Source organism: Gouania willdenowi (assembly GCF_900634775.1).
Source record: "Gouania willdenowi chromosome 24 unlocalized genomic scaffold, fGouWil2.1 scaffold_320_arrow_ctg1, whole genome shotgun sequence".
Classification (NCBI taxonomy): domain Eukaryota; kingdom Metazoa; phylum Chordata; class Actinopteri; order Blenniiformes; family Gobiesocidae; genus Gouania; species Gouania willdenowi.
The window spans coordinates 53,522-77,246 of record NW_021144848.1 but is presented as its reverse complement, the minus strand read 5'-3'; the positions used below and the strand labels follow the sequence as shown (position 1 = coordinate 77,246).

Sequence of the window (23,725 nt, the reverse complement as noted above, 5' to 3'; positions counted from 1 at the left end):
TTGTAGTTTATATAATTTCTATTGCATTTAGGCAAACACTAGTGGGTAAAACTGACATTTATAACTAATTTTGTAAAAATGTATTTTACATTTTCCCCCCTCTTATACGAGAGGGCGGCGCCGGTCTAGCCGCCACTGCTCATGAGGCGAACTCATTGTACCCTCCCAACGTATTTGATCTGCTTTCCAAGTTGTTTACTGGTGGCATAGTTTGCAGTTACATGAACTCAGTTCCAAGCGCACAAAGAATGTTGATGTAACATCATGTTGAATTTATAGGTACAGCATTTGCAGAAACTATTGTTGGTTTGTGAGTTCATTAGTCTTTGTTCTCTCTGTCACAGTTGCACTTAAATGTGTGACTCTACTACTATCTCTCTGAGCCTGGCTCATATCCCCTATAATGAGTAGTGGACATATCTGTTCTTCTCAGGGAAGTGATGAAGTTATCGTCCAAACAGATGAGCAAAGAGCTGAATATTCAATAATTGCACAGGTGAGACTAAAACTGAGACTCTCAAACTACAACCTATATCTCTCTTTCTCTCCCCTTATTTTTATTACATTTTCTGTAAATAAGGGGCATTTTTGTTCTTCTCAGAAAAATAATGAAGATTCCAGCAAAGCAAAACAGCAGCAAGCAGAACCTTCCATGACAGCACAGGTGAGACAAAACTTCTGATTTTGTAAACTACAACCTTTAAAAGCTCAGTCACTGTCCCTTTCTCTTATCTACCTATAAAAGCAAGGTGTGTGTGTGTGTGTGTGTGTGTGTGTGTGTGTGTGTGTGTGTGTGCGTGTGTGTGTGTGTGTGTGTGTGTGTGTGTGTGTGTGTGTGTGTGTGTGTGTGTGTGTGTGTGTGTGTGTGTGTAGCAAATATCTCCCAGACGCGGTGCCAGCTCAACCTGAAACTCGCTCGACGGGTTCCAAATACCCCGAGTGTGTGTATCTGTTATTCTGGAGTCATTTGGTCATTTCAAAATGTTTATTTTAATTTTATTTCACTTCTGGATGGCCCCGAAATGAAACCTATTCAACTTTTGACCTCAGGGTGTGAGGGGGCGCTAGCGCACCATCTAGATCTATTTCCTCACACGAGTAAGAGTCACGTGTGCACACAGCCAAGCAGACACGGACTGTAAACACGAGTGAGAGAGAAGAAGATAGTTTTATACCGGAGAGGAACGTCTGAGCAGCCGTGTTTGTAATGATAAACTAGCAAAGCTCTTATGTCTCACTTATTGGGCCTGATGTTAGTCACTGATGTTCGTGTGTGTGAGCCACGGCAGACTCCACTTCCTCCTGTGCCATGCTATTGTTAGCTTCTGAAACACGGGAGCTCTCTGAATTTTGAAACCATCAGCCACTGGTGAGTCTTCTGCAGACACGTTTCCCATTGTTTAAACCATATAACTGTTGTTCAATAACGCGCTGTTTCACTAGAATCGATTTTGACCTCAACCTGTTCAATTCTCCATCTGGAAAACTGCGGATTCTGTGTCATGCCGGTGTTATAGTTTAAGTGGCGACCATTTTAACTGGCGACCGACTCCCGGTAGCGTGGCTTGTTGCCACAGCAATGGCAGATGTGTTCAAAAAGGACCAGGGTGCATAGCTGCCCGCGTTGATGCCGGGTAGCTTTTATTTACGTTGTACAACTGTTTAAAGTGTTAATATGTGATTGTGTTTGCTGCTCTGTGTGCGGACGCGTTACATGTAGAAAACCGGACTTCTCGGTGCAAAGTGGACTCACCACGGCTGTTGTAAATAGGAAGTTACGTGTCTCGCACTTCTTCATCCCTATGTGTTCTTACAAAATCTACAATCTGTGTAATATGATGAAACAATAAAACAATAAACACGTATATGATCTGTGTCATACAAATAAATAAACAAACTGTTGAATTGATTGCACTGGGGATCGATCCTTTGTCAATGAGAAAAAAAAATCGAATCTTCACATTCGCTGCATTAACCGCTCGGCTATTAATCTATTTGTAATTCACTGTTCTAATCTTTACATACCATTTTTATTGGAGGTCGCAGAGGAATTGCACTATTTCCATGTTAACTTGTGACCGCGTTTACCTGAATTTACACACAGGGAAGATATCTCCATCTTTGTTTTTGTTCAAATCACTCTGCCTTCATAGTCCAGAACTATGACTTTGTTTCAGTTCAGATTAACTGGCGACCTACTTCCGAACATAGACATTATATATATATATATATATATATATATAATGTCTATGCTTCCAAAGGTCGCAACATACCACAGGGTCACAGGTATTGTATAGAAAATAATAACATAAAAGACTGTTTACTGTCACTGTGGAGTGAATAACACGTACATCTCACTAAACATGATTATTAGATGTAATAATAAAGTACATAATTACGTGAAATAATGTTTTTAACAAAAATAAGGATTTGATACACACACACACATTACAGTAGTAAAACATGAAGTAGAATAAATAATTAACAATCATACAGATTTTTACTACAATCAAAGGTGTCAGGTTACAGTGGTAAATTGTATAGTTCTATTGCCACAGGCAGGAATGATTTCCTGTGGCAATCTGTAGAGCATCGTGGTGGGATTAGCCTGCTGCAAAAAACAAAATAAACACACTTGAACATCATGCAGATATGTTATTGTACGTTCCATAATTAACAATCTGTATAATGTGAAGAAGCAATAAAACAATGAGCATGAGTACAATTTGTCTCAATAAAACAAACCCTTCAGTTTCTTCCACTTGGAATCGATCCAGCGTCATTGAGAAAACAAAATCCATAGAGGGCAGCATTTAACACTCGACTACTGAGTCAGATATTTTGACATGGTCCTACTGTCAACTTACCATATATTGTCGGTCGCAGAAGAAACAGTGATTTGATGTTAAGTTGTGACCTCGTTTACCTAATTTTACACACGGAGAAGAAGACCCCATGACATTTTTTATTGGTTCAGAAATGACTAACAACCAGTCTCAAACAATCTGTGGAGGCAATGTGCAGTGTGCTGCCTTTATGGTCAAGAACGAAGCATTTGTTTCGGTCCAGATCAACTGCCAGCTTACTTCTGATGGTCGCAACATACAGAATCTGAATCCTTTATTGTTGTTGCGCTAAATCATTCCTGCCTGTAGCGATCGAGCTTTACAATTCATCACTGTAACCTGACACCTTTCATTGTAGTAAATATCTGTATTATTGTTATTATTTATACTACTTTATGTTTTACTACTGTAATGTGTGTGTATCAAATCCTTATTTTTGTTAAAAACATTATTTCACGTAATTATGTACTTTATTATTACATCTAATAATCATGTTTAGTGAGATGTACGTGTTTTTCACTCCACAGTGACAGTAAACAGTCTTTTATGTTATTATTTTCTATACAATACCTGTGACCCAGATGTAATCTGTGCTGTGGTATGTTGCGACCTTTGGAAGCATAGACATTATATATATATATATATATATTTATATAATGTTCGGAAGTAGGTCGCCAGTTAATCTGAACCGAAACAAAGTCATAGTTCTGGACTATGAAGGCACCGCGCTGAAGTTTGGCTCCACAGATTGTTTGAAAAATATTCTTAGAGTGATTTGTGAACAAAAACAATGATGGAGATATCTTCCCTGTGTGTAAATTCAGGTAAACGCGGTCACAAGTTAACATGGAAATAGTGCAATTCCTCTGCGACCTCCAATAAAAACGGTATGTAACGATTAGAACAGTGAATTACAAATAGATTAATGGCCGAGCGGTTAATGCAGCGAATGTGAAGATTCGATTTTTTTTTCTCATTGACGAAGGATCGATCCCCAGTGGAATCAATTCAACAGTTTGTTTATTTATTTGTATGACACAGATCATATACGTGTTTATTGTTTTATTGTTTCATCATATTACACAGATTGTAGATTTTGTAAGAACACATAGGGATGAAGAAGTGCGAGACACGTAACTTCCTGTTTACAACAGCCGTGGTGAGTCCACTTTGCACCGAGAAGTCCGGTTTTCTACATGTAACGCGTCCGCACACAGAGCTGCAAACACAATCACATATTAACACTTTAAACAGTTGTACAACGTAAATAAAAGCTACCCGGCATCAACGTGGGCAGCTATGCACCCTGGTCCTTTTTGAACACATCTGCCATTGCTGTGGCAACGAGCCACACTACCAGAAGTCGGTCGCCAGTTAAAATGGTCGCCACTTAAACTATAACACCGTGCATGGAAGCTAAGCTCTGATCACTCACGTTGAAGGTAAAAAAATATTTTTGTTTTTTAAAAAAAGACACCCGAATTGTACATAATACTTTAATTTACTTACTCTCTCATGTAGTTTGGAGCTTTACATTTTGTTTTGTGCAGTTTGGTTGTTTTTCTGATTGGCGCTACAATGTCTATGGAGTTTGGTTATCAGCGTCTCAAACACATACGTATTTATTTATTTAAACATTTTTGCTCCTCTCAGAAAAATAATGAAGATTCCAGCAAAGCAAAACAGCAGCAAGCAGAACCTTCCATGACAGCACAGGTGAGACAAAACTTCTGATTTTGTAAACTACAACCTTTAAAAGCTCAGTCACTGTCCCTTTCTCTTATCTACCTATAAAAGCAAGGTGTGTGTGTGTGTGTGTGTGTGTGTGTGTGTGTGGTGTGTGTGTGTGTGTGTGTGTGTGTGTGTGTGTGTGTGTGTGTGTGTGTGTGTGTGTGTGTGTGGTGTGTGTGTGTGTGTGTGTGTGTGTGTGTGTGTGTGTGTGTGTGTGTGTGTGTGTGTGTGTAGCAAATATCTCCCTGACGCGGTGCCAGCTCGACCTGATACTCGGTCGACGGGTTCCAAATACCCCAAGTGCGTGTATCTGTTATTTTGGAGTAATTTGGTAATTTCAAAATGTTTATTTTAATTTTATTTCACTTCTGGACGGCCCTGAAATGAAACCTATTCAACTTTTGACCTCAGGGTGTGAGGGGGCGCTAGCGCACCATCTATATCTATTTCCTCACACGAGCAAGATCACGTGTGCACACAGCCAAGCAGACACGGACTGTAAACACAAGTGAGAGAGAAGAAGATAGTTTTATACCGGAGAGGAACGTCTGAGCAGCCGTGTTTGTAATGATAAACTAGCAAAGCTCTTAAGTCTCACTTATTAGGCCTGATGTTAGTCACTGATGTTTGTGTGTGTGAGCCACGGCAGACTCCACTTCCTCCTGTGCCATGCTATTGTTAGCTTCTCAAACGCGGTAGCTCTGTGAATAGATACTTTGAAACCATCAGCCACTGGTGAGTCTTCTGCAGACACGTTTCCCATTGTTTAAACCATATAACTGTTGTTCAATAACGCGCTGTTTCACTAGAGTCGATATTGACCTCAACCTGTTCAATTCTCCATCTGGAAAACTGCGGATTCTGTGTCATGCTGTGCATAGAAGCTAAGCTCTGACCACTCGGTTCGAAGGTAAAAAAATATTTTTGTTTTTTAAAAAAAGACACCCGAATTGTACATAATACTTTAATTTACTTACTCACTCATGTAGTTTGGAGCTTTACATTTTGTTTTGTGCAGTTTGGTTGTTTTTCTGATTGGCGCTACAATGTCTATGGAGTTTGGTTTTCAGCGTCTCAAACACGTACGTATTTATTTATTTAAATATACTAAAATAGAAAGATACACAAATACACATATTGACTCCAAAAAACATACATTACAGAAAAATAACATAATATATTTTTTTATATTATACTTACTTGTATTCTCATTGTATTAATAGCATTGCTATATTATCATATTTTTATTATCTTTGAATTATTAGCATTGCTATATTATCATCATATTACCATATCATTATTTAATATTTTTTATTGTTTTTATCATATTATTGTTACTATATTCTTATTATACTACTTTGTTATTACTATTATTATTATTATAACCATTACTATTATTACTATTACTATTTTCGCTAATACTATTTTTTGTATATTATCATCAGGGCTCTACACAAACTTATCCAGTGGTGGCACTGGTGTGACCAACTTTCTCTGCACAGTATAGCCATGCATGCTGATGAATAGTTGACTTAACTGGCGTACTGTAGTAACAAGCAGTGGCTGAAGTAATTATAATAATAATAATAATAATAATAATAGGTCCACAACACGGCTCCACTATGATTGTTTGTTCTGCGCAAGGGTGAGTTTTTCTTACATTATTGTATGTGCTAAGAAAGATGCTAGCAACTAAAATGTATACACACACGGCTGATGCACGTACTTTTTGGAAAAACCATTAGCTGGTATTGTAGATACATTTCAACGCCATCACTACTGCAGAGTATGTACTAAGTACCTTGGCACTTCTCAATCAGAAGAAGGGACCTTAACATGTGTGTCATGTTTGTCATCCATCACAGCAAAAGACAGTTTACACGGAGGACATTTCTTTATCAGTATTCCGTTAAAGGATCAACTTAAAGATATTCTTGAAAATCAGGGTATGTATGATCTCTGTTTTCTTACTGATGACCGTAGGCATGGAATAAATGATATATGTGATGGGACTTTATATCAGAGCTTGAAATCAAAAAGTGAAGAAGATTTCTTATCCCTAACATTTAATTGTGATGGTGTACCAGTCTTTCAGTCCTCTAGATTCAGTATTTGGCCAATACTGTGTTGCGTTAATGAGATACCCCCTGATATTAGAGATAAGCATGTACTTTTATGTGGTTTGGATCCAGAAAGCCAGACATGACCTGCTTTTTCAAACCATTTGTGGAGGAATGTAACAATCTTTCACGAGCTGGCTTTGAGTGGCAGCATCCTTGTGATCAGTCGTGGAGGCGTGCAAAGGTGCATTCATTGTGCTGTGTGTGTGATGCAGTAGCAAGGCCATTGGTACAAAATTTTAAACAATTTAATGGTGAATATGGCTGTGGGGTCTGCCTTCATCCTGGAGATCAAATAAGGAAGGGAAAAGGAAATTCAAGGGTTTACACATGCTTAGAGGAAAAACCAAACGACAGAAATCATAAAACCACTGTAGAAAGCAAAACAAAGAAACAACTCTATTGTACTTTTGAAGGATGGGACTTTTTTTAGAGTCCCACACTTCATTGACATGGGTGATCAGTGTCTGTATGCCATAGGAAACTATGGTAATTGCACAGTGCAGAAGTTAACCAGAGGCTCTCTTATCAGAACCCCACTAAGTTACACGTCAAATGTGCACTTCCCCACAGGCTTCCACAAAGCCATAAACAGTACTCATGTTGTTAGACCATGTTTGTATATTCAATGTTCACAGTCCAGCTCAATTGTATGTAAATTCCTAAAGACATACTACTGTAAATGAATGAACGTACACTAAATTATCACGTAATTGTTTAAAGGCTTAATGTGACATTGTAATCTGACAACATCACAGACAGAGAGACTCATATTTTTCACTCATTGTGGACGGAGGATATACTGGATTACTGCTATATATGTGTGTAAAACCTCACACATTCTGCCATCAAGGTTGTTGAAATGGAAAAAGTAATTGACCTGTAACTACAGTGAGAAAACCCTAAAACCTATTTAACTGTAAAGTAACAGCCCATATCTGAGTGTAATACTAACTAACTAATTATGTTTGTGCTATATATGAAATAAAAAAAGAGTGAGGTACAGGGGCCAATCAATTATTTCAGTGATCTTTTAATGCACTTCAGCTTGCTGGTTTTTGTAAAAAGAAAAACATCCACTTCGACTTTTTGAACTATCAAAATAAATGTGACTTTTGTTTTATAACGTGCAAATTTTGTGCTAAATAAAATTCTTACCACAGTAAGACAGTGAGGATTTTTTGTTTAATTTATTTTATTTTAACTTTACTTGAAATTTAAAGCTTTACTTGCAGTACTTGCATGGTACACAGGTACACATCATATATTCTTCTTCAAATCAATTAAGAAATATTCAATACTTGAGAGAAGAGAGTGTGACTTTATAAACAGGAATTCAGAAAGTGCTAACATTAGCAAAACTTTTACATGAACTGTAAAAGAGTTCCATCTCAATTTAATTTAAAGATTTTTTTTAAAATTTCTCATAAATGTCACATTGTACGTATGTCTTGTTAAGTTTTTATAAATCACTTGCAAGATTTTAGTTTGCCAAAATCATATAACTTTGATATTATACATATCTAATAAGAATTTTGTATATGGAGTTAATGTCTTATAAAGTACTTGTAAGTTCTAAAATTGTATACATTTCTCTTTATGAATATTTACTAGGGATCTTGTACTTGCTTAGACTTTGATGCATTTAACATACAAGTTTCAGATAAAAATATAAACATTTGGTAAAAATGTTGTATTTCTTTTCCATATGGGTTTTCACCTGTCTAAATACCATTGATGTGTGTATGTGTGTACTTTAAGGTGACCTTTGCCTTGTGGTTAATTTCTTAATTATTAGTTATGTTAATGAATTGTCAGATGTGATACATTCTGCAAAAAATGTTACCTGAGCCAAAAATATATTCAGGACCATTCAGGCTAATGGTTAAGAGTGTGCTGTTGAATAATGGCTGCATGTTTAGCAGTGTAATGAGTCCAAGAAACATGAAAATCCACTGGGGTAGTCTAACAGAAGCAAGGCTGCCCGTATGTGTCATCATCTAACACCCACCCACCCACCCAAGCTCCTGGTATTTCCACATGGTCTCCCACTCTTGTAAAAATCATACTCATTCTTTCTTAGTTTCCAAGATCTGCCAAATTTGGGTATTCTCAAGGAGATATGGCCCAACCCGATCTGTTCAGATTGTCAGCTGACCTTTTTCCTGGGTTCATAATGTTGCAAAACATGTATTATTTGAATAGTAAGAGATTTGTCTATTTGCTCAGCTAAATCCAGATAGTGTCTTGTCATTTTAAAATGAGTGTTTTTTATGTTTATGTGCCTCTCAGAAAGAACTTCAGCATATTGCTCACCTGTGGAACACCCACATCATTCAGAGAAGCAGAAATGCAGTTGCACCAAGTGGCCGGCCTCACATGATGTACATGCTTCCTCAGCTTTTTGGGGAAAGGACCATCTCAAACATGCATCTGTGCAAGCAGTACAAACATGCAGAGCACAATGCATACAACGAGGACCTTACCCATGTGATGAGACTGCCATCCACTGGAAGGATAAGGTGAACACAGACAACTTCCTTCATCTCCCATCCACAATTGAACTGTATCTATTTTTAAGAACTTGCACACGTAAAGATTAGTGAAATAAACTATCCTGGCTCGTAAAGCACCACCTGCATTAATATTTTTTTATTCATATTGTCCACAACCCCCCCACCAGCATCCTGGGCTGACAGGAGACTCCCACGCCAAACCCAACGGGAGAGCAGGCGCAGGGTGAAGGCGGAGGAGGGGGGAGGACGAGACAGGAAGACAGAGAGCAAGAGGAAAGAGTGACAGAGAAACATGCAGGCCCCCAGCCCCAAGGGCCACCCAGACGTGCACGGAGGAGGCAGGAGAGTAACACCAAACCACCCAGGGACCACGAGAGCACCCGAAAGGGACGCACGCCCGCGCAGAGGCACCCAACACACCCCAGCAAGCCACCCAGGTCAAGGCCACCCCACAAGCCCATGGAGGTCCAGGACTACAGTTAGATCAGTGTGTCAGTAAAGAGTGGTGCTGGCAGTCGCTTGCAGGCTAGATCATCAGGCTAAAAACGAAAAATCAAGATTCAATGCAATTAGACCTGTATATATTGTTGAAACAACAACAAAAAGAGGCTTTAAAACTGTAAGTCTGTACTGTACTACACATTGTTTTCATCTGGTGGCTCTGTTTAGGGAAAAAGAACTACGCTTGTCACGCTATTGTCGTCAGGTCCGCTCATCGTTTGAGTGGTTTGTGTGTTTGTCCCGCTCCGCTCAGCCACCAGAACTCAATCGTCTGGTGAGCACTTCCAGATTAATCACCTTTATGAAAAATACAAGGAGATTAAGATAGATTCCAGGCTAGCCCACTCATGTCTTTTGCACCAAGGTGAGGCAAATTTATTTGTATAGCGCATTTCATACACAAGGCAACTCAATGTGCTTTACATGATCAAAAAGTGCAACAGGAAACATTCAACAGCTTAAAATCAATAAGAACATTAAAGTCAGCAAAAAATAAAAATAATCAATAAACATATTACATCAACAATATGACCAAAAATCTCCCTGGAGATCTGGATAATAATATTATTAATGATGCATTGGATTTTATTTGGTGCTTTTCATAGACACTCAAAGCGCTTTATGTAATTTTTGTTCATGTTTTCGTGTTGTGTTACAGTAGAATAGCATGTTTAGGCATTGGAATCGTTTCAGTTCTACACACGTTTTCAACTGAACTAGACGATGAAATGTTAAAATGTCTGTATTCATCAGAGAAGTTATACATGGTCTAACTTACTGCTTAACATGCTAGAATATGTGCTGCACAGGGCTACATAGTGTGTATGTGAGCTAATGATGCTAATGATGGTAAACAGCTATAACCAGTGTTTATTACACACATACTGTGAGGACGTTTTGTGTCCAGACACGTAATTATTCATTTATAGTTTAAATAGTGTTTACATACATATTATTTACAGTTAAAAAACACTCAGCTTTGTTCACTAAATTCCTGTAAACAATTATTCTAGTGCAGTGTTCCCAAACTTTTCACAGTCCGTACCCCTTCAAACATTTAACATGAGGCCATGTACCCCCTACTCCTGCACACTATAATGTAATGCAGGGTTTTTTAACCTTGGGGTTGTGACCCCATGTTGGGTCACCTGGAATTAAAATGGAGTCCCCTGAAATGTATAATAATTTATGATTAAAAAAAAAAAAAAAAAAAACTGATGAAAATGTATTTTTCAAAATGTTTTAATTATTATTTTTCAAATCATAAAACCACACACAAAACAAACTTGTATTCTATGCTTTCACTTTCACAAATTTAGTCTACATAAAATAAAACGCAGTATAAAAATATCTGACCTGGCACATCTTGTCACATTGTGCCCTAATCCTCACAACAACAAACATTATCAAAAGAAAATTCTAGAAAGAAAAGAAAAAGAAAATTAAATGTGTGGCTTTATTGTTTTTTCATTTCAGATGTGATTGATCCACTGAAGCAGAGGATGAATGCTGTAACCATCACTGCTGTGTTACACATGGACCAAAGTTTCCTCTCAACCTGTTGTTAATAGAAATGAAACACTTTCTCATCTGCTTTGCTTCAGTTCATTTGGGGCCAACATTGTTGAATTGATTGATCACCACATTTGACACTACACAGATATACAGTATGTATGAATAACGTGCTTCAATTAGAGAAAATAAGACACGAAAGCATTAGAAAATGAGTGTTTTTCTTCTTTTTTAATGTAATATCTTTATGTAGGTCAAACAGTCAAACATTGTTTTGTGTTGTACATGTGAGTGACATATATAACATTCTGTCAACTGGACCTTCCATGCTGTGGTTGTTGGGTGGGTGGGTGGGTGGGTGGGGGGGTTCATGTTTGTACAGACTGGTAAAGAGGGCTGATCTGTGGTGGACACAGAGCTGGACCCTGGTGGCAGAATGACAGACCCTGGAGAAGACTCCATCCATCCTGGAGAAGACAAAGCCCCCACTGCACTGGATCATTATCACACAGAACAGCTGTTTAGTCTCTGAGCTGCTCCACAAACACTCAGGAAGTATGCATCATTAATTATATTATTATCCACCGGTATATGTGAAGTTACCCGTAGTATTTTAGTTGTTGCTAATGAATTCAACCAGGACTCCAAGCTCCGAGTATGCTTTACGACGACTGTGTCCTCTTGAACTAAAGTATCCTCTTTACCTGTCCGTCACTAATGTTAAAGTTGTGCCAACTGCAAATCTTTAATATCTTTATATTCTAACTCGAAAAGTAAAAATCAATGAATAGATGAATATTCAGTGCTGTGGATGATGCCATTGTGTGTTTAAAAAAAATAAATAAAAAATTACGAGATAATCCCCACAGGAAAAATTAATTAATTCGGAAAACAGATTTAAAAACAAACATTGTTTCGGAAAACGGATTTAAAAAAAAAATATTAATCTGGAAAACTGATTTAAAAAAATATTTCAGAAAACAGATTTAAAATATATATATATATTAATTCGGAAAACGGATTTTAAAAAAAATATTTTTTCAGAAAACGGATTAAAAAAAAAAAAATTTCAGAAAATGGATTTAAAAAAAAAAATTATTTCGGAAAACAAATTCTAAAAGATACATTAATTTGGAAAACGGATTTAAAAAAAATTGTAATTCGGAAAAGGGATTTAAAAAAAATATTAATTCGGAAAACGGATTTTTTTTTTTTTTTTTACTGACTACAATGCTCCATCGTATAATAATGATAATAAAAATTAATATAAAAGTAATTCTCCATTTTGAATGAGGTTTTTTAATTCTCAATAATTACATGCTTCCATTGTACTATTTAAAAGGTTGAAATCTTGCTCTTAAAAATCATTCGATATTTATGTTTTGAGTAAATTCCGATGTATTTTGTTTTTTATTCGATGTTTGGTTTTTGATTGTCAATGTTGTGTATTCTGTTTAATCCGTTTTTGTTCCTTTTTGTCTTTTTTTTTTTAAATTAACAATTAAAAACAGTCGCATATTTACATGTGAACTGTAAAGATATTTATATATTTTATTTTTTTATTTCTTTTTTTCTATTTTATATATATATATAACAAAAAACAGTCACATATTTAATTGTGTACTATTAAAATTTAAAAAAAAAAAAACATCGTATGGTCTGTTTACATTTAAATATCACGTCCCAGCATATCAGGAAGTGACGTGTATATATGCGCATGCGTTGTAAGGATTGTGCACTGACAGTTGACTTGAGTAAACAGGAAGTAGCCCATCGCTATCATCTTTTCAGCAGAAGTCGTTACATGCTAACGTTTCAGCTGTATATCGCAGCCATCTTTCACATACATTGATACAGTGTGAATTAGTCTTTCTGTTGGATTTTATACTTTGTGTTTGGATTAATAATAACTTGTTTTTCCACGGACTGTTCGACCGACTTTTTGTTTTTTTAAAAACAACACGGTCACAGGAACATGGCGTATTTCAACGGTAAGAGACTTCTGTGGAGCTCAGCTTTAATATTAAACATCTGCTGATTTCCTTTAGAGGAATTTGACTTCAAAATGAGGAGGGAGGTCAGCAGAGCTGGGAATAGTGTCATGGAGTCACTGTACACAGCTGGTATATTGTCTAAATACATGTAAACCATGTGCCAAACTACACTGTACCTGCAATCTATGGATCCTTTTAGGTTCTGTAATATCTCAGCATTAGTTATGAAGGCGGATAGCTTGGTTTGTGCACTGAGCTCTGAGACAAAGCACAGGGTAACGGTTGTTCTAGTTTGTGGGGTTTAAACTCATTTTATTTTTGTGGGGACAATAGGGCCCGATCTATAAACAAAACCCCAAAAACACTGTCAGAGTGAACAGAACCAGACCTGATGTCCACTACACCTGGTCTCCAAATGTCAAAAGGTTCACATTAAAATACCTGTTTATGCACATTACACATTTGCTTTATCTTTGGTTGTTAGTAAAGCCCTACATATACCAACATTTAACCACACGGATTAATTTAATTTCACTGACTAAATTTGCTTATTCAATTCATTTATTAAAATATTTCATTATATAATTATACCGTAAATTTATAATTTTAGTATTTTTTATGTCAACTGAATGCTGGTACAAAAATACATTTTACTGCACATTGTACAATCCAAGACAAAGCATAGAGATGCACCGTGCTATAGGACAATTCTTGGCCAAAACCAAAAATGAAAAAAAACTAAGACCAAAAACTGAAAGAATTAATTTTGTCATTATTAGTAACATTGCATTTATGGCTATGCATGTGTACTAAACTCACTAAAATTATAGGTTAATGATGTGGATTTTCTTTTACAGAGGACAATCACAGAATTGCACCCCTACATGTTCGCAAACACCGAGGCCCCTACAAGGGGTCGTCGTTCCGCAGAGACCGGCAGCGGGGGAACCACCATGGTGGATTTGGAGGACCTGGACTCTTGTCCAGGCTTGTCATTGATCGAGATGTTACCATGAGTGACAGCTCTCAGGACAGCAGTTCTCAGCCAAGATAGTAAGTGTTGACTTTCATTAAATGTTGTCTTTCTAAGAATGGCATGGTATTCCTGAAACAACATTCAATTCATACATTGTAAATGAAAAAGTAGCTTAGTAATATAATTAATTACAATTAATAGCTGTGCAGAGCTCGAGCCAATGTGAATAAGACGTGCTTTTTCAAATTTTGGTTCACAGTTGGAGATGGTCCCACATGTTTTAACCCAGACATTTAATTGTCACAATGTTGTTTCTTACTACAGCATCTATTTATAAAGCAAGGTGTGTGTGTCTCAAATATGTCTGTGGATAAGTAGGGCTATATAAAATACATTTTTGAAATTTAGTTTTTTTTAGAAATTTTTATCATTTCTTAAAGAAAATATTAGTTTTTAACTGATGTGAGGAAACAAAATAAATACTGGTAAATAAAAAAAACTCATAATAAACAAAAATGTATGTCAAAAATAAAATAAGATACAATAAAAGGTAGATATAAGTTGTAGTGACATGGATTATTCTGAGTGCTCCTTTTTAATTATTTAGAGGTCATATAAATATGTATGAGAACAGCATTAATGTCACTATATTTCCTCTCAGGCATCAATGGTTTACTGAATCTGATCAGGTTTAATGATTACGTTTTGATCAACTTAGTTTAAATGAACCTAATTCAAATTGGATTAGAATTAGATATAACTGTGCAGTATTCTTCAGAGACCAGATAGCAGCAGATGACAGAAGGCTCATTACAACCAGAAAAGACTTTCCATGAAAACCCACAATCCTTAGAACTGTTTGGTCACTTGCCTTTTGCTCTTGTACAGAAATCATCATCATTAGTATTATTTTGTCTTGTTCAGCAATCCTTATGGGAGAGAATTTTGCAAAGGAGACGGTCGTATGGACAGAGATTGGCGACAAGGCAAAGGTGGAGGTGGCAGAGGAGGAGGGAGAGGAGCTTTCAGAGGAGGAACTAGAAGCCGAACAGGCTGGTTCAAAATCACGGTGTGTAAGCTCACACTCACACTCACATCTGGTTAATCTGCTTTGTGATTGGTCTAACAGGATCCCCATTTGTTTGCCTTGTCAACAGATTCCTCACGGCAAAAAGTATGACAAGAAGTGGTTAGTGCCAGCTCTACAGGACATCTGCTCCATCCCTTACACTCCTATTCAGGTGAGTGTTGACAGGATTTGATCATTTACTAATAAGTGATTGAGATAAAAAAAGATGTTGTTTATCACTTGAGATGTATGGAGGAAATGCCTTTGCTTTATCATTGTATTTATCATCCTTTGTATACGTTGATTATTACAGTGAGTTTGAACACTTTTTCCTTTATTTTATTTACTTGTGATAATCACTAATACTTTTTATATCTCTAACAATCACCTAAATGCTATGTTTTAATTGCATTTTTTCTATTTACTAGTATCATGACGACCACAATAACGTTCATTTCTACGTTGATGATTTCACTACTGCCAGTGCCCTGCGCAAGTGTTCTCGCAAGGTCACAGACTGTGATGGCTATAAGGTACGTTTGTGGTGACAACTGGAAACACAAACTCACTTCTATGAGAACTTTGTGTTATCTGTTATCAGCCTTGAGCTCACGTACACCTGCCTTTATGAGAAATGGTTTTTTATTACTTTTTTCATGCAAATGGCTTGAAAACTGAGCTTCAGGATCTTCAGTTTGAAAACACCAATTACAAATGTTTCTGAATACTTAAAAATGACCAAGGATTTCTTAGAAAACTACAGTCAAAACCACCAACTGGGTCTCAGTGTTTGTCCAGTGCATCACACAGTGAACAATGTTTACTGATAAATGTATTCTTTGCATTTAGTGAATTGTTTGCTAAATGTTCTCACAGGCTCTACATTACTGTTTTCACTCATTAGTTTGTGATGATTTTTTTCTTGACTGATGTTCCTCAAGGTGGCGCTACACATCAAGCGCAGTGATCCCCCCAACTTCCTCTTCCCTAATCTGAAGGTTGAAGAATTGGAGCATCTGAAGGTCAGTGATAACAAATCATCCAGGGGGTCAGTGTGGACATTGTGGAGGAGTTCAAATACCTGGGAGTGAATTTCACCCTGATGTGAATTTGATCTACTAATAGTTTATTTGTTTAGTTAAATGTGTTAAATTTGGTGTGACACAATTAGGGTTGCAAAGAGGTGGAAGATTTCCAGTAAATGTTCAAAGGAATTTAAGATTGGGAATATTCTAAAATAGAAACTTTTCATGGGAATTATGTATAGGAATTTACTGGACATTTTGAGTTATTTTAAATAATAATACCATAGCCAAATGTTAACATCCATACAAAATAGTACATACAATAGTACATCTTGTTTTTTAGGACTTGCAGAAAGTAGTATGTTAGCATTAATTGGTCAAAGTTGTTGTCTGTTAATGGTTAAATAGTTAACTATGAGCATCCCTGATTTAAAAGAATGTTTTTGAACTGTTTTAAAGATGTTTTTTCTTCTCTTTTCTAGCAATGCATGTCAAAACGTTTTGATGGCTCACAGCAAGCTTTGGATCTGACCAGTATTCACACAGACCCAGGTAACCACACCACCTCTTTTGGCATTAGATTATTCACAATGTTGGCCACTTCCTTTGACATCTCAAAGAAAACACCTTTTATTGGGGATGTGTTGTTTTATATAGTGGAAATATTTATCAATCACTGTTTTTTAAAACACAATCTAAATGGCATGTGTTACTGGGTTAACAGGCTGGAAGCACCAGGTGATACTTTTATATACAGTTTACATTTTTGTGGTTAGAATTATTATTCATTGATTACAGTTGGTTTCATAATGTATTATTATTATTATTATTTTTTTTTTCTTAAAATGTTTTAAATCTTCTGAATTGTGTTGTTCATGATGAAATATTACCTTGTGGATTCTTTCATAAGTGGACGTGAATGTTGAAACTTTTATGTTTACTTTGAAACAGACTTGGTCTCACAGGATATTAAAGTGGCTTTAAACAGGAAAACAAACATGGAGGCCATCATTAAGATCATTGAAGAAAACATTCCTCAGGTAACGGTCGTATGACAATCAGCAACAATCTGTGTATCTTCATATACTGTGGATACTTTAAAAGTTAGATCATCAAAGTGAAGTCGAGACCTAATGAAATCAATGTTTTCTTTGCAGTTGACAAGCTTGAATCTCAGTCACAACTGCATCCAGAGACTGGATGAACTCAGCGAGCTTGTGACCAAAGTGCCTCATCTGAAGGCCCTGAACCTTTCACACAACGACGTGAGACTGGCCGCTCCAAGGCTTTCATTGTCATGTTTGTGTAGTAGTGTTGAAGGTTCATGTGTTGACGCCTACCGGCTTCCTGTTTGTTCCTCAGCTGAAAAGCGAACATGAGCTGGACAAGTTGAAGGGACTGAAACTGGTGGAGCTGTGGCTGGTCAGAAACCCTCTCTGTGACCTTTTCAAAGACCCATCTTCATACGTCAGGTCAGTTTTCTTGATCCAAAATTGATGTTTTGATGATTTCTTTAACAAAGGCAGTTTCTACTAATCCAACGTCTTATGTCTGAGTTTCCCACAGCATGCAACCAACGTGTGTCAAACCTGCTGTTGTGTGTTTTTGTTCCTAATGAATAACTGAATTTTCCCTCAGTTGATGGAGAACTTGTAAACAAAGGAAAACCCAACAATGTCCAAATTGAGAAAAGTGCTTTGTGTATGGCTGTGTTAAATCACAGGGTCTAACAATGCACTAAAAATGTACTTGATATTTTTTTCACCAAGACTCTGTTTTGTTTTTGAGTGACAGTGACTCGTTGGTTGCCCTGCATCTTCACCAGAGTGGGGAGGAGTTAAGACCAGACTGGTGGTAACCACCTCTCCCAGTAGCACATCACTTCTCTCTTTAGAAAAAAACGTTTGTTTGGCAGTTTTCAGCTCAAACTGGTCGACCGTGTTTGTGTATATGTTGCTTTGCTACGTCAAATCTGTGTGTATCACCAAAATGGGGCAGAGGGTGAGTATACCTGCTGGTAAGTACACTCCAGGGTGGGCATTCAGGTGAACGTGGGACATGGTCATGTATGTTAGCGTATATTCAACAATGTGGAAGATGAATTCTCATACTAATTTCTCTGCTTTTCAATTTTGTTTCCATACCAGTGCTGTGTGCCAGAAGTTTCCCCAGCTTCTGAAGTTGGTAGGTCTACTCACTCATTCATTCATCAGCAGTTTATGGTCACTCAGTCTTCATTTCTACCAGCATAGTTTTGATACTAGAGGACCTTAGTGTTTAACGTCCTTTTGTCAATTATCAGTTGTGTTAAAGCTGCTGGGAACAATAATTATCTATCAGATAAAAGACATGGTGTAGGCCTCCATAGATCTATGACTCAAAGATCAATTGCACGACAAAATAATAGAAAGGAAATTGCAGCTTGAAAGTTTGTTCTGAGTTTTGTGCATTGCATTGTGGGATGTGGAGTCCCATAGATGGAAGGATAGAGGTGTTCTTAATTCTTATCATGATTTCTCATTTTTCCCTAAAACTCTGTCAAATAGACTTCTCAACACAATTCTGGTGTTTTCACAGACTGAACGTTGTGGCAAAACAGTGGTAGAAGTGTATTTTGGGGCTTACACAGAAAGTTCTATATATCCAGCTGAAATTGAATGCCTCACGTAGTGATGTGATGTCACGGGAACAAACCAGAACATAAATGGAGTCAAACCACCACCGTCTTCCTTGCCTGTGGGAAGAACGCAAGAAATCCTGATGAGAATGAAATAAACTTCCAAGCAACAATTTCAACCTTTTACATTTAGAGTGATCTAACATATATTAATCTAAGGTCTACAGTATGTCTTTATCTGATTTAAAAAATAAAAAGATCATATCTAGCAGCTATAAGTACAGTATATTGTACTTGTTTACAAGATGTAAAATCTTCAAATAATTAAGTAGTTTTGTTTCCCCCAAATTTTTATTTATTTATTTTTCAGAGACGATGCAATCAACATAATTACAATAAAGGTTTACAGCTGATGTGACGCATAAAGAGCTTCTAGCTAATGCTAATTCACAGCTCATGTCCCTGATTGGGCCTTTTTACACAATTTACAATAATAAAATACATTAATACAACATTTGTATAAAACTTTTTACAATCACACACATACACACACGATCCCACATACATTCACACAGACTCAGTGTTATTTACTTTGGTTAGTTTTCAGCCAAGACTAAACCCTAGAAGTGAACATTTTAAACTCAGATATGGTTTTAAATTCTGTGGATAATGATTTCCACAGCTTCAGACCTGAGTATGATGTACCAGTCACTATATATTTATTATTACTGGTTCATTTAGTTTGAGTTTTTTTTATCCACTTGGACCAACCAGATTAGTTCAGAGGTCACAGATTGGCTTTGTTCTGGTACCTTGAGTTTAGTTTGTGTTTTGGTCCAGTGGTTTTTAAGGATAATGTTATGGCCAGTGTCAGTCGTGTTTCAAATAACACCAGATAATCACCAAATGAACTGATGTTTTCCAACTTGTACTAAACTGTGTATTGTCCCTCATCAGGATGGAAATGACCTCCCCCCACACATTGGCTTTGATGTGGAAACACCCACCACTCTCCCACCTTGCAAGGTTAGTCAGTGTGATGCTGAATTGTCTGTGTCTGTTGTGTTCAAAACGTCACTTGTCAAAGTACAAGAATATAGAAGCCATTATATTTTTAGATTCAAGCCTTTTCTGTAATGAACGTCTCATTTCTCCTGCTAAATGTTGACCATGTGATCACACAGGGAAGCTGCTTTGGCTCTGATGACGCTAAAGTCTACATTCAGCGCTTTTTGCAACAGTGAGTTTCTAACACTTTTCTCTACGTCGCTTCACAGCGTTTCTAACAATAAGTAGGAAATGACATCAGTGATTGGTGTTGATATGCAGAGTGTGTTTTGTTTGTTTCACAGGTACTACAGTGTGTACGACTCTGGAGACAGACAGTCACTGCTGGGGGCCTACCATGATGACGCATTATTATCACTAACAACACCGTACAACGTCCAGAATCCATCAAGGTAAGGACACACACACACACACACACACACACACACACACACACACACACACACACACACACACACACACACAGAGGTGTATAACTTTGATTAAATGGCTACGTTTTCTTTGAGTGGTGCTGATTTTTTTGTTCTGGCTTTGTTTTTCAGGAGCGGTCTGAGAGAATATTTCAAAGACAGTAGAAACCTGAAGAGGACCAAAGACTCCAGTAAGTTCTCCTGAAGTGAACGTATGACTTGTAATGATTAGGGTTGGGTACCGAAACCTGGAACAAGTGTAGGACCAGTTCCCATGGAAACGCTAGTAACCGGGTCCAATAAGAACAAAGATTTTGGTGTCACACATTACTTGATACACATGACGTCGGTGCCGCTGCTCAGATCATTGATCAATGGCCTCATTTTTAACCGTAGCACATGCACAAAACATGGCCTAAAAGAAGGTGCATGACATTATCCTCCATAAATAAATGAATGTGTGGGAAACCCTGATGTGAATTTGATCTAATAATAGTTTATTTGTTTAGTTAAATGTGTTAAATTTGGCTCTGGAAATAAAAGGGCATTTTGAGATTTTGAAGTTAGTTTAAAGTAATGATTTAGCACCAGAAGCGTTGAAAAAGTAGCGAGTAGTAACTGATACCCAACCCTAGTAATGATGGAGCCCACCTGATGTTTGTCTTGTTTTCACCTGCCCTAGCGATGCGTTTCCATCTGCTAAAGCACAAACGGCTGAATGTGGTGGCGCTCCTCAACGAGCTGCCAAAAACTCAGCATGACATCACCTCTTTCACCGTGGACGTAAACGCCTACACAGTGAGTTCACGTCTGATCTGCCACACACTGAGTTACATCATTTGTGTTGTTCACACTCAGCCAAACTGCTTTGTTTTCACAGAATACGCTGCTGTCATTCACAGTGGGCGGAGTCTTCAAAGAAGGTCAGTATCTTAGTCGTCATGGTTTTAAGAAGATCCACTGCAACTCATCTGTTGCTCACTAACGCTTTCCTGGGTTTTTTGTGGTTTTTCAGTTGTTGTAGATGATAAATCTAAAGAATCTACAAGGGCCTTCTCCAGAGTTTTCATCACAGTTCCAGCAGTGAATTCTGGGTAGGTTACACACTTAAAACCAAAGTGCTGATTGGCAGCTGTAGCTTCAGATAATGCTTGCCTCCACTAGTATGACTGGAATGAACAAACGGTTGCATGTTCAATTTCATGTCAGTAAATACTGTTTCACCACGTGTGTTTTCTGTGTATTCCTATATTTACCTAATGTATGTTTATTTGTCCATAAAAGAAAATGATAAACCATAATGCTTTTACACAACAACCATTGTTATTGTAGAGATTACTAGGGATGGGCACCTTTCACATTTAAACCGATACTTGGTACTCGTAAATCAGTATCGGTACTCAACGATACCACTTTTCAGTACTTTTGTGCAGTAATAAATATTAAATAATATAATCTCAAAATATTCCAATTTACCATATTTATTTCTCATATCAATAATTATAATAATAATGATAATTATAACAAACAACTTTTATCAAATATATCAAACCAACATCTGTTTGTATTGTAGCACAATATAATCAGGGTTGGGGTCAATTATAATTGTAATTGCTTATTTGATAATTACAATTATGCCATAATTATAATTGTAATTTTAAAAGATCTCTTGCTGTCATAATCATGATTATATTGTAATTGAGTTCAGATAATTGACTATTTGATTGTAATTGGCATGAAAATTATATCAAATTTGTCAATTATAGTTTAATGCTAAACTGATAAACCATGTTACAGTTCTATATGTACAGTTCTACACATATGTAGGTAACAATATGTTTGGTGTGGCCCTATAACACTGTAATATTAACACCATAGAAAGTCTCTAACCTTTGAACCCTGTGGTCCTCGTTCATACTTGAACAGTTTGTGCATCATCAACGACCAGCTCTTCATCAGAATGGCTACAACGGAGCAGATCAGCAGAGCTTTTGTGGCGCCTGCCCCGACCCCTTCCTCCAGCCCAGTGCCCACCCTCACTGCCCCACAGCAGGAGATGCTCAGCACCTTCTCCCTGAAGTCAGGCATGAAGCTGGAATGGTCCCTGAAGTAGGTGTCCTCTCCTAATGCCGTCTACCAGACTGGGATGAATGTCACAGCTCACTGGTAAACACTGTCTGTGTGTTGCAGGTGTCTGCAGGATAACGAGTGGGACTTGAACAAAGCAGCACAAATCTTCACTCAGTTAAAGGTGACACGACTCTAAACAATCCACGTCATGGTTTAAATGTGCTGATGTCTAAAGTAGCAACTGTTTCTGTTTCAGACGGCGGGAAAGATCCCAGACGTGGCGTTCCTAAAGTAAATCGTTGAAGAAAGAAAAACAGTCTTTGTATTTTTGTATAGAATAAAGTTAAAGTGAACTCATATGAACCGTTTCATCAGATATTTGACCTGAATACTGTTGGGTCGTGAGTCTTTTAGTTACATTAGTTCATTGACCCCCTACAGAAACCACAGCTTGCTTTATTGGTAATAAAATCACATTGTTAGTGAGATAATTGTGTTCATTCTTTCTGTACCCACTCCAGTTCAGGTTGTTTTTTACCATTACAATACATGTAAAACCCTGTTTTTTATTTATTCCATGCTGAGTGGATCTAGTTAAACTACTGGTCAACAATAGGGGTGTGAAAAAAAAATGATTTGAAATAGATTTATTTATTTATTTAATTAATATTTTTGTGTATTTGTGCAATATTTCAGTGGTTACAATGCTTTCAATTTGTTGCAATGGTTACTTGATTTTATGATGGCAGTGTGTAATACCTGCAATATTTATGTATTCACAGACATTTTATTTTCATATAATCTGTTCAGATCAGTGTTTAAACTGATACAATAGGAGAAATTATTTGTTCTTATTTTTGTGCATTATCAGTAACTCAGGGTGATTTATCATTAATGTTCTCGCTTACAGTTGTTACAATGCCGTCATTATGTTGTCATGGTTACTATGAGACTTCTACACAGTAGTTTTAGTGAAAAGAAACTTGTTGCACTTTATGTTATGATGTCAGTGTGTAACACTGTATTTTCTTTTTTTCAGTGAAAATGTGTAAAAACACTAATAATAAATAATAAACAGGAGATTTTGAAGCAAATAGTTTTGACTCAATTCATCCTCTGACTGATCAATATCTACTGATGAACATATACAGCAACTTGATTTTTCATCTCTACGTTTAATTTTGATATTAACTGGGTAGAATATCGTGATAATATCGTATCGTATTGCAACATCCTTGCCAATACTCACCCCTAGTCAACAACAGACTCC

General features: G+C 36.9%; 1 protein-coding gene and 1 long non-coding RNA gene across 4 annotated transcripts; both read left to right on the top strand.

Moving 5' to 3' along the window:
• The first annotated feature begins 6,307 nt into the window (after positions 1–6,307).
• On the top strand, positions 6,308–11,368 carry LOC114458256 (uncharacterized). Of its 3 annotated transcripts, XR_003673001.1 has the most exons (4): positions 6,308–6,523; positions 8,990–9,219; positions 9,381–9,650; positions 11,191–11,368. It is a non-coding gene; the product is annotated as an uncharacterized LOC114458256 (long non-coding RNA). The 3 variants fall into 3 exon arrangements; XR_003673002.1 differs by lacking the exon at positions 9,381–9,650; XR_003673000.1 differs by lacking the exon at positions 11,191–11,368 and having other exon boundaries at positions 9,381–9,697.
• Positions 11,369–12,972: 1,604 nt separating this feature from the next.
• LOC114458293 (nuclear RNA export factor 1-like) lies at positions 12,973–22,941 on the top strand. The gene is made up of 21 exons (XM_028440689.1): positions 12,973–13,217; positions 14,078–14,273; positions 15,121–15,265; positions 15,354–15,437; positions 15,694–15,798; positions 16,207–16,287; positions 16,773–16,842; positions 17,242–17,330; positions 17,448–17,555; positions 17,653–17,762; positions 18,438–18,474; positions 19,865–19,933; positions 20,092–20,147; positions 20,260–20,367; positions 20,518–20,576; positions 21,068–21,183; positions 21,266–21,308; positions 21,401–21,479; positions 22,312–22,494; positions 22,576–22,636; positions 22,712–22,941. The coding sequence occupies exons 1-21, from the start codon at positions 13,202–13,204 to the stop codon at positions 22,748–22,750; spliced, it is 1,854 nt and encodes a 617-aa protein (XP_028296490.1). The 5' UTR covers positions 12,973–13,201; the 3' UTR covers positions 22,751–22,941.
• Positions 22,942–23,725: the final 784 nt, after the last annotated feature.

Bases quoted from the DNA above. Each gene is read 5' to 3' on its own strand.
- LOC114458293 (XM_028440689.1), top strand. The intron at 14,274-15,120 runs GTAAGTGTTGAC...TGTCTTGTTCAG, and splicing joins AGCAGTTCTCAGCCAAGATA to CAATCCTTATGGGAGAGAAT. The intron at 16,288-16,772 runs GTCAGTGATAAC...TCTCTTTTCTAG, and splicing joins AAGAATTGGAGCATCTGAAG to CAATGCATGTCAAAACGTTT.